The sequence below is a fragment of the Balaenoptera borealis genome (assembly GCF_965194805.1).
Source record: "Balaenoptera borealis genome assembly, chromosome: 9".
NCBI classification, from domain to species: Eukaryota; Metazoa; Chordata; class Mammalia; order Artiodactyla; family Balaenopteridae; genus Balaenoptera; species Balaenoptera borealis.
This window is the reverse complement of record NC_138873.1, coordinates 35118697-35132932: the sequence shown is the minus strand read 5'-3', so window position 1 is coordinate 35132932 and position 14236 is coordinate 35118697. Positions and strand designations below refer to the sequence as shown.

The 14236-nt window shown below is 40.4% G+C and overlaps 2 protein-coding genes across 4 annotated transcripts in view; both read right to left on the bottom strand.

The window, feature by feature from the left end:
- The window catches only part of KIAA0408, a 35398-nt gene extending 29836 nt beyond the window's left edge, over positions 1–5562 (bottom strand). Inside the window, exon 1 of one of the 2 annotated variants that reach the window (XM_082406174.1) lies at positions 5436–5562. The gene's annotated coding sequence lies outside the window, so the exon portion shown is untranslated. Of the gene's footprint in view, positions 1–3695; positions 3820–5435 lie in introns of those variants that run through there. The other variant, XM_082406173.1, reaches the window with a different exon arrangement.
- Positions 3871–14236, bottom strand: part of MTCL3 (MTCL family member 3) — a 58174-nt gene continuing 47808 nt past the window's right edge. Inside the window, exons 5-7 of one of the 2 annotated variants that reach the window (XM_082406120.1) lie at positions 11854–11925; positions 5436–6611; positions 3871–4001 (exon numbers count right to left, since the gene is read on the bottom strand). In XM_082406120.1, the coding sequence (XP_082262246.1) occupies positions 3891–4001; positions 5436–6611; positions 11854–11925 (1359 nt within the window). In that variant the 3' untranslated portion in view covers positions 3871–3890. The remainder of the gene's footprint in view (positions 4002–5435; positions 6612–11853; positions 11926–14236) is intronic. The other variant, XM_082406121.1, reaches the window with a different exon arrangement.

Here is a 14236-nt window from a genome sequence, read left to right as displayed (position 1 = left end):
CAAGAATGTGCACACAAAGGAATTTTTTGTTTGAACTTATTTTCAGCGTGATGTTTAAATAGCACAGATTCAAAGGTGCAAACATGAGAAGATTCCTTGGCTCAATAATTGGAGGATTTTGTTTTCCTCATGAACAAAGAAGCCTGGGTGTTCCTCTTTTAGGGCTAGCTTTATACAACAAAGACAATGCAAGGAACAGGATCAAAGGGGAGGGGAAGGAGATACTGGGGACTCTCTTTCTGAGGTCTTGGGTGCCATCTTTGTTAACTTTTCTTCCCATGACTATGCCCTGTGGTGTAAGGGAGAGATGCACCCTAGATCCCTGGTGCTCATAGAACAGTCTGAAGTTCCAGGGAGAAGAAGGCAAGGGACAAGGTCACCTTGTGCCTGCTGGCAGTTTGCTGAGACCACCTTCCAACTACCGGCCCCCAGCAGTCCCCTAAGATAGATGCAGGTCTGAATTCTCTGACACTAGGTGCATTTCCTACTGCACACCACAGTGTGTAGAGGTGTGTGCATACACACAGGCACAAACTGAGAAGCCGGCTATGCAGTGGGTAGAGCACAGTTGGAAAGAGCCTCCAAGTCTGTCCTGTTTCCCCTCATCATTATCTTACTGGGGTTGCATATATGAAGAGCCTGGATGGAGTTCAAAATTGTCATGAAATTCTTCTATAAAGTCAATGCCTTAGGAAGCCATAGGTAAGATTAATACCCTTGCTGCCAGGATGACTTTAATTCCTCACAAGAGATCTGAGGGCAAGGCTGGTGTTTTGGTTAGCCCAGCCATCCCTTGGTTAGCATCTCCTTTCTTGCTCAGGTCACAAGATATTGTTGAGGTATATGTACCACCCCTGCATTGATTTATGGTATTATTCCAACCAAGAATGCCTAGGGATTTTATTGTGTTCTCTTAGGGAAATCTAACATGCTCTCAGGTATGCAATGAACAATAAATTGCAACCACAAACCTTTTTTTGCACTTCAATAAGAGTACATGTCAGAGTTAGCTGTTTACATGTCTGTCCTGGTCAATCAATCAATTAAAAGCTGTGAAAAAGTAGAAACTGAACCTCAATTTCCTCTATACCTAACATAGGGACACTTCAAAATGTTTGTTAACTAGACAAAGGATCCATACTCTATCTTTTTGCTCCATTCTCACATCTCTTTGTGTATGCTTTCTCGTCTGGGTTTGGAGGGTAGAATCAGTTGGCACCCATCATTCTTGCTGGGACACCATATCCTCTCTGTGGATCACATGGGGAAGCTTTGTGGCAGAGTTGACTGTATAATGACAAAGTGGTGGTTTGTTAGGGTGTGTGTGTGAGATCATCTTGAGGCTTTAATTCAGCATTCACATGTGTCTGTATCTCCAAGTGTGTGTGTGAGACCCTGCACACACACAATACTGACCTCGGTTCTCCTTTCTGTCATGTATTATTCCTATTCGTCTTCTCTGATATTGTTTGCTTTAAACACCTGTATGAATGAAAGGGGAGTTTTCTAACACTATCATCAGTGTGGAAAGAGAACTGCTTTGTCATTAGAGGACTTGTGGCAAAGGCCGTATGACAAAGGTGGAAATGCCCTAGAGAGGATACAGATATCCACTGAATGCCTGGAACTTTAAGGTCTACTAAAACCTAGACAACTGATGATTCTATACAGCTATTATCACATGGTTTACTATAACCTTGGTATAAGCTGTATCTACATATTTTTGATAATTCAAACATCTGAAGAATTGGTTCTTGGGAGTTTAAAAAATTATATATATAAATGCCTGGGCTCACACATTCAGTTTCAATTAGTGTGAAGTAGGGTCTCAACTCTAAAAGCATGCCAGGAATTCTGATGCGTGGCTAAGGTTGAAAACCACTGATCTAGATATTTAGTTCTTGATTCTCCTTGTGGTAAAGAAAGTTTCAATTCTAAAGCCAGTTTCTTAAAGCCACACAGGGTACGGAATATCCACGATCCTTCTGAGGTGAACAAGCGCACTGCATGCCCTGCTTCCCCACAGGGATAATGTTAGGAATCTGGGCCGGACAGTTATTTGAAATTCTGACCCCTTTCCTCTAAATGCCAATGAGCTTCCAGTCATTGTGACTGGAACCGGCAACACCTCCATAAGCTACCAAATGCTCCATAGGTAGCTGAGAGTCATTGCTTAGCTGGCTGTATCTGGATCCCAAGGCAATAAATATTTCAGATAAATTTCAGCCTCAAACATTTACCTTCAGTTCCACTTCCATTGCCAAAATGGTTCCTCTGAGATGGTGGTCTAGGGGTTGACCAAGGATCTAACAGACAAATTTTGATTTTTAAAGTGGTTGCTTTTCCTGAGATGAAAATTTTTTAAAAGTAACACTTGAATAATTAAGTATAGCATTTATGTTATTTCATTTGTTCTTGTCATGAAGTTCTATCTAGCCATTTGAATCTCTAAGACAAAAAGCCGCAAGTATGTAGTGACAGATTCAAACTGCTGGTCAACCACTCCTCACTCCCAGTCTCTCCTCCCCTTAAAACAAAACCAAATGAAAACCAAAATTAAATTGAAAACCATGGAGATTAAGAGCAGGTATTATAAACTAAATTTTAGACTATTATGTAGTTTTTCTTTTTATTAAATTAATACTCAAAGGGAAACTGACGTGCTGGGGGATGAGGACTCAAAAGACTGTTGCTAGTGCCAAATGTTGTATTAGAGCAAAGATTTTCCATATATTATTTTTTATGCTGAGGGCAAGATACTTCACTTTACTACAGATTTTCATATCCACCAACCAACATGCAAGTATCTCTACATCTGTGATGTCAACGAGTGCTAGTATTTCTGAATCTTGGTGGCAGTAGCGCAGTCCAGCTTTCCACTCTGTAAATTGCCAATGAGGTGGACAGAATAGGACCTTTTGGGTACAGGAAACCTATCCAGGCCACTTTAGGTAGGAGGAGAAAGGGTAATGTTGAGGTTCACCAAAGTAAGTTTGTCTAGAGAGCAACTCCCACTGGAACTATGCTACTGGCTTTGGACTGTGATTTAATGAAATTCTACAGAATGACTATTCTTTTCCCTACTCAAAATATTTAATATACTGTATTTCTAGCATATTTCCTGCTCCAGAAGCAGTTCTGTGTGGTAACCTATTATAGAGGACAGGACTCCAGGCAAAAAACTTGATTAGCAATATATGGCTCCAAGTATAACAGGTAAATGCAGAAATGGTTGGTTTGGTTGGAATGGTTGAAGCTGGTCAAATCTAATAGGATGAAGATAATTACTTTCTCAATGAACTAAGGCCTAATCCACTCTCATGCTTCCAAACACATCTTTTTAGACAGAACACCATCAGTATCACAATAAATAGTTTAGTTCCCATGATGGTCACATTTCATTTGTTCACCATAATTTTCATTGATATTTACTGGTTATCAAAATTATGTTGTTAGTCTGATGCAACCTAGCAAAAGTACTTTATAAATCTATATATTTTCTAAGATGTGACCAACTTGTGAATGTCCAGCTTTTGAATTATCATAATAGTCAAATACTGAGAAACAATTGAGAGACCTAGGCAATTTTTACAGTCATTCTTACAGTGATTTAAGTAGAGTACAAATCAAGATGTAAAAGAAAGAAGTAAAATTAAAATGATTTATAAAAAGAGAAGTCATACTTACTCCCTTACCTGAAACATTTAATGCTCAGGCTTCTTATTGAATTTAGTAGTGGTAAGATGTGTCTTTTTAAAGAAATAAGCAGTCTTCAGTGTTTTTATAGCATTGGTTACTACAGAAATTATACTTCTTTTACTTCTTGTCTTGAAGGGTGAACAAAACAAACAAACTGAAAATACTACAATGAATGGTAAATGATGAAAGATTTACAGTACAAAAAACAGTGTAAAAAGGAAGACAAGTTTAAATATTGTTGTGTAAGAAAGTGATGAAAATAATACAAGAATGAGAATAAGTAAAATGATAGGCTGGAACATCTGGGAAGGTAAATGCAAAGACAAAAAGAAGAATTCATTAATAATAATTTTTAAAACTTAAGTTTATATCAACTAATCTAAGCATTCATTCAACTTACGATAGAGAACCCTCCCTTATATATATTTACAAAGTCTGAAAACCTACTATTATGTACAGTACTTTCTCTCACTCTGATTTCTATCTCTTCACCCTGAGAGTATAATTGAAAAACCACATGCTCAAAGTATTCAAAAATCCGAAACTAGGAAATTAAAAACCAACTATGTGATATAATACATAGAGGGAAAAAATCTTTAACATTTCAAAATTCAACAAGTTTTATTATAAAAGTTTTTTTTTTTTTTTTAAATAGCAAAGCAAAGCAGCATGCAAGATAAATAAGCGATGGGGTTGCAATTTTTCTAGTTGTGACTAACAGGCAGTTAATCTAATATCATGCTTCTGTGTATAAACTGATTTTTAAGTTTAACCCTCTTGCGTGTCTTAAAAGCCATGCATGCTGTTGTTCTTCCGTGGGTTCTCCAAGGGATACAAGATACCAGCCTTGCTAGAGGAGTAGCACTGCCTGTTAAACTCTCTTCCGTGCTTAACCCTGACAAAATGCATCAGTCTTTGGCCACCATACCTGGCTAGAGCAGATCAGTCCAACTCATCGGGTGTGCCTCTACAATTAGGATGAAGGAAAAATGCTGGTTTTCCCTGTTCGGGAATAGTTATTACTATTTCTCTGAATTAGTGTTGCCTTAAAGCTAAGGTATAACACTCCTTCCCCAGTCCTGAGATTCTCTGTTATAGAGCAGACAGTGATTTTCTCTAGAAATAAAGATCATGTTACTTCGATGTGTGGCAGGTACATCAGCGGCTCCTATTTGCTCCTCTTGGCAGGGATCCAGACACAATACCATCTCTCTTTACCTCTGCTTTCTACATTCTTTCCAGGAGTTATGCATCAATCCTGGTCATTTAGTGATTTGAAAATATTTTAAGCTTAATTTGAATCTCGGCTCGAAAACCACCAATCAGCAATTGAAGATTTCTATTCGGAATGTTCTTGCAGCTCAATCTATTAGAATCAGTAGAGTAATATTGAAAATGTCGACCTTCAATAATAATATATTTTAGAAATCCTTTCATCTTTACACAAAAACTGGGGGTGGGGGGATGGGGAGAGGGGGAGGCGGGTAAATTTCCCTTTTAAGCAAAACAGAGGGAGAATAGTTACTAAGCGATTGGATTACGAAAAACCTCAGGCCTGAAGAAGGACAGTGTGAAAGAACAAGTGCGCCATGGGGCTTCCAAGCCCAGAGAGGCTCTGAGCTGGGACTTCCCTAAAGCGGGGCTTGGAGGTCGGTGCGCGGAGCCGCCCCTCCAGGGACCGCGGCTCCGCGGACCAGCCTCGCCATCGCCGTGGCTCGCAATAGGCAGAACTGTACCTGACTCACGGATATGGGCTCCTCGGCGCCGGCGTCGTCCGCAGACTTGGGCACCTCGAGGCGGTCGATGAAGGTCTGCAGCTCCTTGCGGAAGGCCTTCATCTGCGCGTTGATGCGGTACAGCAGCTCGTGCTCGCGGATGCGGCTGCCATCGTCCTCCTCGTCCATCAGTCCGAACAGGTCCCCGTTGGCCACGTAGATGCGCGCCTCGGTGATGATGGTGCTGGTGTCGGCGATGAGCCGGTCGATGGTCTTGCCCAGGCGCTCGGCCTCCGAGCGGATGTCCTTCATCTGCTGCCGGTCAGAGAAGCTCTTGGGCCAGGGCCCGGGCGCCGGGTAGAAGGAGCGGGTGGGCGTGAGGCAGCGGATGTTGCGCACCTCCTCCGAGTCGCTCTCGCCGCCGATGGGCCCTTCGCGCTTGCGGTGCGGCGGCCGCGAGTCGTCGTCGCTCTCCTTCTTGCCCGCATCGCTCTCGGCGTCGCTGTCGCGGGGGCTGCCGCGGATGCCCAGGTGCGAGGCCAGGTCGTAGCGCTGCATGTTGGACATGAGCACGCGGTTCTCGTACTGCAGCTGCATGACCTTGCCGCTGAGCTCGTTGATCTGCAGGCGAGCCGCCTTCAGCTCCTCCTGCAGGGCCTCGGTCTTGGCGCTGTCGTGGTGCCGCGCGCTCTCGTGGCCGCCCGACTTGTACTTGTACTTGTTGAGCTCCGCCGTGATGCGCTTGTTCTGCTCCTCCAGGTCGGCCACGTTCCTCCGCAGCAGCTCCGTCTCGTCTTCCACCAGCTGCAGGTGCTGCCGCAGCTCCGACAGGGATTCGCTCTGCTCCCTCAGGAGGGGGTTGGCCGAGCCGTTAAAGTCGTCGCCCTTCAGGTCGTCCAGTTCCGCCTTCAGGCCTCTGTTCTCCACCTCCAGTTCGACGATTTTTCTGCCCAGGATGTTGGCTTCTTCCTCCACCAGCCTCAGCCGCAGCTTGAGCTCAGCCTCTCTGGTGCTGGGAGGCCCCCCGGCTTCTCCTTTAGGCAGAGGACTGTCCAGATCCCCATAAAAGGATCTGTACTTCTGGAGCTCGTGTTCGAATCTGTCCTTTTCCTTATCAATCTTGGCCATTTTCTTTCTCATCAAAGCAGCTTCTTCCTTCACGAACTGCAGCTGGCATTTCAGATCTTCTTTGTCCTCCTCATTTGGGGGGAAAAAAAAGGGAAGCGGACAGGAGATCATTTTTATGTAAATAAGACCACCTGCAAAAATAACCCCTTTTTCTTGTAAATAAGATTTAATGAGACAGAGAGACAGAGAAGTAGATGCTGTACAATTTTTCCAAATCATTTAAATTCTTTGGCAGAGAAAAGATTAGGACAATACTACATCCTGGAAACAAAAAGAGAAGGGAATATAAAAAGAGAAAAACTGTGGTCATCACTATTCAGAGAATTATACGTTCTCACTGCAGACAACTGTTTGGCTGTCATTTTCAACAATGTTCATTTTGTTTGTTTTGTTTTTCTCATGCTTTGAGTTCCCCTGACTGTAGTAAATATGAAACCTCTTCCCTGGAAGGAGCATGTGCTTAATATGTACTCACTGCCATTTATTGAGCTCTGACTCTTAGCCAGATACTGTAAAGTTCTTCACATGTATGACCTAATTTAACGTGCAGAGTAAGCTTATGAGTAGGTATTAAAATTCCTGGTTTAAAGATGTTCAATAGCTTGTTCAAGGTTACATAGATCATAAGTGGCAAAGGACAAAGATGAAATTGGAATTCGGTTCTGACACTAAAGCTTAGTTTGGTACATGATCACTCGGCCATACAGCAAGTAATCTGTCCTCCATCTTTATTCAAGGGAGAATTGTTCTGAAAGGGCTTTAAAGTAGGGAAAGTTTAACACTGGAATGGTCCATCCAAGAAGAAATTGGTAAGTGTTCCATCTAGATCACTTTTAAAATTGGATTTATTTCCATCAGTCTGAAATGGATAGAACTAGTTCTGCCTGGTAAAAGGATGATGGAGTAGACCCTGTAGAAGTTCTTCTCACACATTCTTAGGACAACCTTCAAACCCTAATCATTAACTAAATGGAAAACTGCAAACAGAAAAATGGAAATCAACTCTTTCTCAGAGAGCTAATATAAAAACACATTATTATGTCCAAGGACAGATTTCCCAAGGACAATTTCCCAAAACTCTCTTTTAAGTATGCACTTTGGGCATACCATGTAACTTCTGTGGACTTTGGCTTCCTCATTTTAAAAAATGGGAAGGAGTAAAAATGCCTTTTCCAGAACTGAGTCAGCTGTGTTTGAGATGAATTCTGGTAAAAAAGTAGCAACCACTGATGGTGAAGGTGAGGGGAATAATGAGCTCCTGCCAGAGATGCTCAATAAATATGGCCCAGAGCTTTTGCGAGAGAAGAGATGGAGAGCAGGGCACTGGGCTCCTATTGCTCCCATCCACTAATAAGAATTAGTATGAGAGTTGCTGACTGTGCAGAGCCTGAATAACACATTCCTTACATCATTATATCCTCACATCAGCCCCGCGAGGAAGATGATATACTATGTCTACTTTGCAGATAAGGCAGCTACATGGTAGAGCGCAAATTGATGTGACAGAGCACATCTGTATTCAGACTGATTCCAAAAATCATATTTTTTCCACTGCACATGTTGCGTCTAGAAAAGATGCATGAGAGGAAAAAAGTAGGGCAATGAGGTAAAATAACAAAATCAGATGTGCTGGCTTGTATGCTTCCCTTTAGAAGGGGTTTAGAAGAAAAGAGAGAAGCACAGAGAACTGAGAGAACTCCAGGAGCATAGTGAAAAAGAAGGATAAGAATACAAGTCACAGAAAGATTCGATGTGAGAATCCATTTCACAAGCGAAGAAAGAAGCTGCCCTGCAAGAGACTATGTGTTCGGGCCCCTGAACTAATTCAGTGAGGATGAAACCAAGGACATATTACAATGTCTAACATCACATCAGCAGAAGAGTCAAAGATAACCCCAATGTTTTGAGCTTGGGTGCCTTGGTGGACCGTGTTGCCAATAATAGGGACAGAGACTGAACAAAGAGGATCAAGTTTTATGGGAAGAATATGGATTTAAGTACATTAAAATGCTGCCTTTGAGGTGTGTCGGTGGAGGGATACCCAGTGGAAACATCTATCAACAGGCATGTGGAATCTCAGGCCCCAGATTACCAAGATTACAGCGCCGGACCTAGAGGACACCTCAGGCCCAGAGGGGAGGACATGAGGATGAGATGCATAGAGGTGATGGTTGAAGCTATTGCAATGGCTTCAGAGGCAATCAAAGAGGAGAAAAAAAGAAAGGGAGACTGAGAAGAAATGATTAAAAGTTGGGGCAGGGAGCAGGAGAGTCAAAGGTCATTAAAGCCAGAATTAGAAATAATGTTTGAAAAGGTGACCAACAATATGTATATCAAACATGCTTTTATCTAGACTAGGCTCTGTTGGGAAGTAGAGCAGGTGAGATTGGGAAGCTAGCTGGGCTGCATGTTCTATCAAAGTCCTTGATTGCAAGGCAAGGCCTTTATTTGCTAGTAAGAAAAAAAAATGTTATAATACTGCACTTTGAATCTAACCAAAACAGCAATGGATGTGATATAAATCACAGACTGGAACAGAATAACACTTCGCTGGACTATGTAAAGCAAATATAAAAGAGGAGGATATTTGATTTGTGTACGTGTAAGCTCTCCTGCCCAAAGGGATGAAAACATGAAAAGTATTTTAAGAGTTGGACATATATTGCATGTAACAAAGTCATGATGAAGGAAGGGGAATGATGGGCATGATGATTATTTTATTTATTTTAAGAGAAGTCTTTTCAAGATACCAAGTATGGTAGTTTCTGCAATGACAAAAGTTTAAGAATCCTGTATGCCAATGTGCCTTGCATTCTCATCCTATAACCTAACTATTGTAGGCTCTGTTTGGAACTGGGCAGGGAAATCCCATATATAAATGTGAAATCATTAAAATCAGAGATTGTATGGAAAGTGCCTGGTTGAAATGTAACTGATCAGAAACGCTTCCTCCTGTTTTTCACAGTGAATGCCAGTCAAGAAACATTACAATGCTTTAAGATGTGAAGCAAGCTGTCTCTTATTTTTGTGTATGTTAAAGACTCAGTCTTAAGAAGATACAGATGACATAAGAGGAAGGGGAACATAAAGATGATGAGGGTCCAAAGAAGTGAACTGAGCTTGGCTTTAACCTAGCCACTACTGGAAGCTAAGTTGCACTCTGATAAATTACATATATTAACTCATTTAATCTGTACAACTCTCCATTATGACCCCATTTTAAGGATGAGGAAACAACTTGTCTAAGGCCATGTAGCTGGTATGTGGCAGAGATTTCCATGTAGGCAACCTGACTCTAAAGTTACTGTTTTTAACTGCTATGCAATACCATTTCTCAGTATATAAAGTCACTGTGCTGCTGGAGGAACATGTGAGGAATACATAGAAGAAACTGAACAAAATGAAATAAAAAGCTATATAAATAATAGCAGGTTGAACCATATGAAATTGCCATTTGTGTAGGTCAGAACCAGCAGCATGTTGGCAATTTCATATGGCTCATCTAGAAAAGGGGGACATGGGAGTATTCAAAAGCGCATATTGATCCCGCTGCAGAGTGCCAGACACTAGACACTGATGAGTGCAAGCTGAATAAGATAGCCCCTGCCTACAATATGCCCTGGCTAAGTACGGGAGATGAATATGTAAATATGAATTACAACAATATGGGATGCTTGCCCTAACATAAGTATGTGACTCAATGGTCCTCAACCTTGACTGAGCAATAGAATCATCTATGGACTATTTTATAATTGAGATCTCCCATCTGAGACAGTCCGATCAATCTTCTGGGGTGGGTTTTTGAAAAAAGACAGGTAATAACCTCTGAAAATAAATGAATTGGAAATGATAGCAGGGACTTCAAAGGCCATAATAGCGTCCTTGTAAATTTCCCAGGACATTTATGTGCATGAAATAAAAACTGGTGGATTGCAACATGTCTTGACTGTTGTAAGGTCCCAGGTCCCACTGAGAAGTTGACGAAAGCTGCGTATGTCTTTTGCAGAAAAGTGCCCCTGTGCACATGGAGTGGGGGTCCACAGAGCCAGGAACAAAAAGTTAAGAATTCCTGGATTAGAGAATGTTGTTGAAAAAAATAAATAAGCTTTACCATGTGAAGTATAAGAATAGGACAAACATGAGTTAAAAAAAATAAACTGTTGATTAAAGCTGACTTAAGAGTTTTAGAACGGGGAGCACATAGCACCTTTCCCTCAGTGAGGTGGGGAAGAGAACTGATGCATAACATTATGGCAAAGACACAGTGGGAGAGTTGCGGTGACAGAGCATATATGAACTTATTAAGGGGATGATGAGAAAGGTGCAAAAAGGAGATGATTTTGGTTGGAGACTCTGGGATTCTAGAACTGCTGAGGCCTATAAATGTTCATGTCCAGCACCAGGGGAAAAATTAACCAAGGACAGAGCAGGGAGAGTGAGGAAGAGGAAAATTAACAATTAATTAATATGTTATGCTTTTAAAAAAGTGAGATCAACTTTTTCAAATTTTGAATATTTAAGTATTGCTTTAGTTAAAATTATTATCTAATGAGAAAACCCCTTGTAAGAATAAAAAAAAGTACATATGCTACAGGCCTATAGATCCCAACTTACACATTTAAAAATCAATATCTAGCCAAGTATTTTTAACGAGCCATAATATCATAGCTGTCCCTAAATATTTCCTCTTCTGTTTTAAAATCTCCTTTATTACATCCACCAGCACCTCTGCTCACCCTAAAAGTAGACCTAGTCTTTACTGTGGCTGTGTTTCTAAGATTCTTAACAAGTCCACGTTGAAGACATGTTTTAAGTTTTATTTTTATTCCTTAATTTCCTTTATTTTGCTTCCCCAGTCATTGGTAGAGAGAACTACTGCATTCTAGGACTCTCCATAGCCATCAGGAGTCTCTCTCTCCACTCTGCCACCCTTCCTACAACATTCCTTTCTTTACTCTCTCCTGATACTATAGGAATAGCTATTCTATTGTCCTTATTAATTATGAGTGAACAAGATTAGCACCATGGGTACAGTTCTTAAATGTAGCAACACATAAAGTACTAATGACATTCTGCTGTGTGCTTACAATGCAAAAGCAATAATAACAGGGATGTTAGTGCTAGCTTTTAAAGAAAAGATACTGAATGCTTTATATTGTCTCCTGCATCTACACCTACATAATTGATATGCATAATTTAACTCTGTTTTACATGAGTGTATCTGGTTACTATGTCTACTTATAGATGTAGCTTATTATTATATACATTTAGAGATGTTTGATGTACTAGCTGAAATTTTATTTCCACATACCTCTGTGGGAGTCTGTTGAGCCTTCTTTTCAGATTTTGGCAAATCTTTGCTTCCTCTTCTCTTTAAAGATAGCTGAAATAAAGCATGAATAGATTTAGTGTGGTAAACTACAATTTTAATTCAATTTTATATTTTTAAGTGTCCTAATTTCCTATGATAAAACCAAGCCAAATGAAAAGTGTTAGTTTAATAGCCATAAGGGAGGGAAAAAAACCCAAACCAGATAGATTTAGATATATTTTACTCTGGATGGGGATATATATCACAATGGAAGAGTAGCTGGCAATTATCAAGTTGATTTGAGAAATATAGGAAACCTACTATAAAAATGCAGAAAAGCAATTTGGAGAAAATTTAGATTGATAACTCAATGTATTATATTATTCAAATGAAAAATCCTTGTTAGCATTCTACATCATTAAAGAAAAAAAAGGAATATGGTATTATTTGCAGTTGGACTTAGGTTGTTATAAGCTTATAAAGACAAACTTTCAGTGGATTTATGTAGAATTTGAAGAATTTCATTCTTTCCTCACCACACATGCATGTAGACAAACATAATACACATGTTCATATACAATCTTCCACACACATGTAATACAGTAGGGAATAGTAGGGGTTATAGTAAAATGGAGATGGCATGCTCCATCTAAAGGAGCCGGCTGAGAGGGAATTAGGAATGTAGGCTTTTTCAAAAGAAGCAGGAGATCTGGATTGTTATGTAAAATCTCCCCCATTTTATTGGCTGGCTCTAATTGAAATTCAAACAAATAACACTTTGTAGGTCAAAAAATACACATCTAGTGTCAAATCCTTTCATGGACCAGCAGTATTGATCTCTGGTGCTCAGTTCCATTTCTCACCACCATTAAAATAAAGTTCCTCTGTATGAATAGTAACTGTATGTATGAATATCTACCATGTACCAAATACTGAGCTGGATACACAATTAAATAACGTACCTACCATTAGTAAGCTCACAATTTAGCGTGGGAGACAGGGATGCAAACAAAGTACAAGTTGGCAAATGCCATGCTTTAGGTTCTGTAAAGAAGGGACTTTGTCCTAGTGTGGCATCACCACCAGGAGAATAATAGTTGCCACACAGCAGATGTTGAAAAAAATATTTCTGAACTAAGGAGTGAATATGAAATATGAGATTCTGAGGTCAAAGAGGAGGATGGCGGTACAGGCTGACAGTAAAAGGAGGCACGGTTTCTCTCAAGAGCAGGCTTCATGAATTTGCCAAGAACTGCAAATTAAATTCTTCACATGTTAATTTCTAACCCAGTTCCAGTGTTAAATGCTGGCATACGTTCATGCTGCAACTGCTTTCATTCAGTATAAAAAGGAAACTACAGAGCCAAATGAATATTCTACGTGGTTATTTATTTCTAGTTCACAGACATTCTCCATGTTGCTTGTATAATTTTCTTAGAAACAGAAGCTGTGGGGACTGATTCACCATAACCAAAAGTGATTTAGGAACCAAGCAGCAAAAACAGTCTCAAGAAAACCAAGAATATAGTGAGCTGAACTAGGGAATCCCGGAACGTTCTGTAGAGGGGCTACCTACAAAGAACACCTGAGTTTATTTTGTTAAATATTTATGGAATGCTCTTACTTTGAATTTACTCCATTATGTGTTTATTTAGCACTTACTAATGCACTTCATAAGGTACCATAATAGAAACAGCAGTCTCTGCTCATTATGAGGTTCTTGATTTACTTGGCAAATGGTCAGTTCAGTCTGCAATTTAATACAGTGCGATGAAAGCAATGATAATGCAGAAGCAATATTAACTGGCATTGATTGAGGACTAATTCATGTCAAACACTTTATATCCATTACCCCAACTAATTCTTAAAACACCTGTTTAGTCTCATTTTGCAGATGGTAACACTAAAGCTTAGAGAGGTTAACTAGATTATTTAAAGCAGTGGTTCTCAAAGTACGATCCCCAGAACAACATCATCAGTGTCACTTGGTAACTTGTGATAAATGCAAATTCTCGGGACCCATCCCAGAACTACTGAATCAGAAACTCTGGAGATGGGGCCCAGTGAGCCACAATTTAACCAGCTCTCCAGGTGATTCTGATGCATGATAAACTGTGAGAAGCACTGGTCTAAAGTCACTGCTTGGTAAGTAGCAAAATCAGATCTTGACCCAAGTCCTTCTGATCTTTATTATTTATTAGAAAACAAAGAAGAAAGGCTTAATCCAGTCTAGGACTGGAGACGGTATGGGGAACTAGAGATGATTTCCAGAAAGAAGTAACAGCTTATCTGGAATCTGGTAGATGAGGACTAACACAGCTGAAGATGGAGAGGAGGGCGAAGGGAAGAACAAAGCATTCCATGGAGAAAGACCATTTCTGGA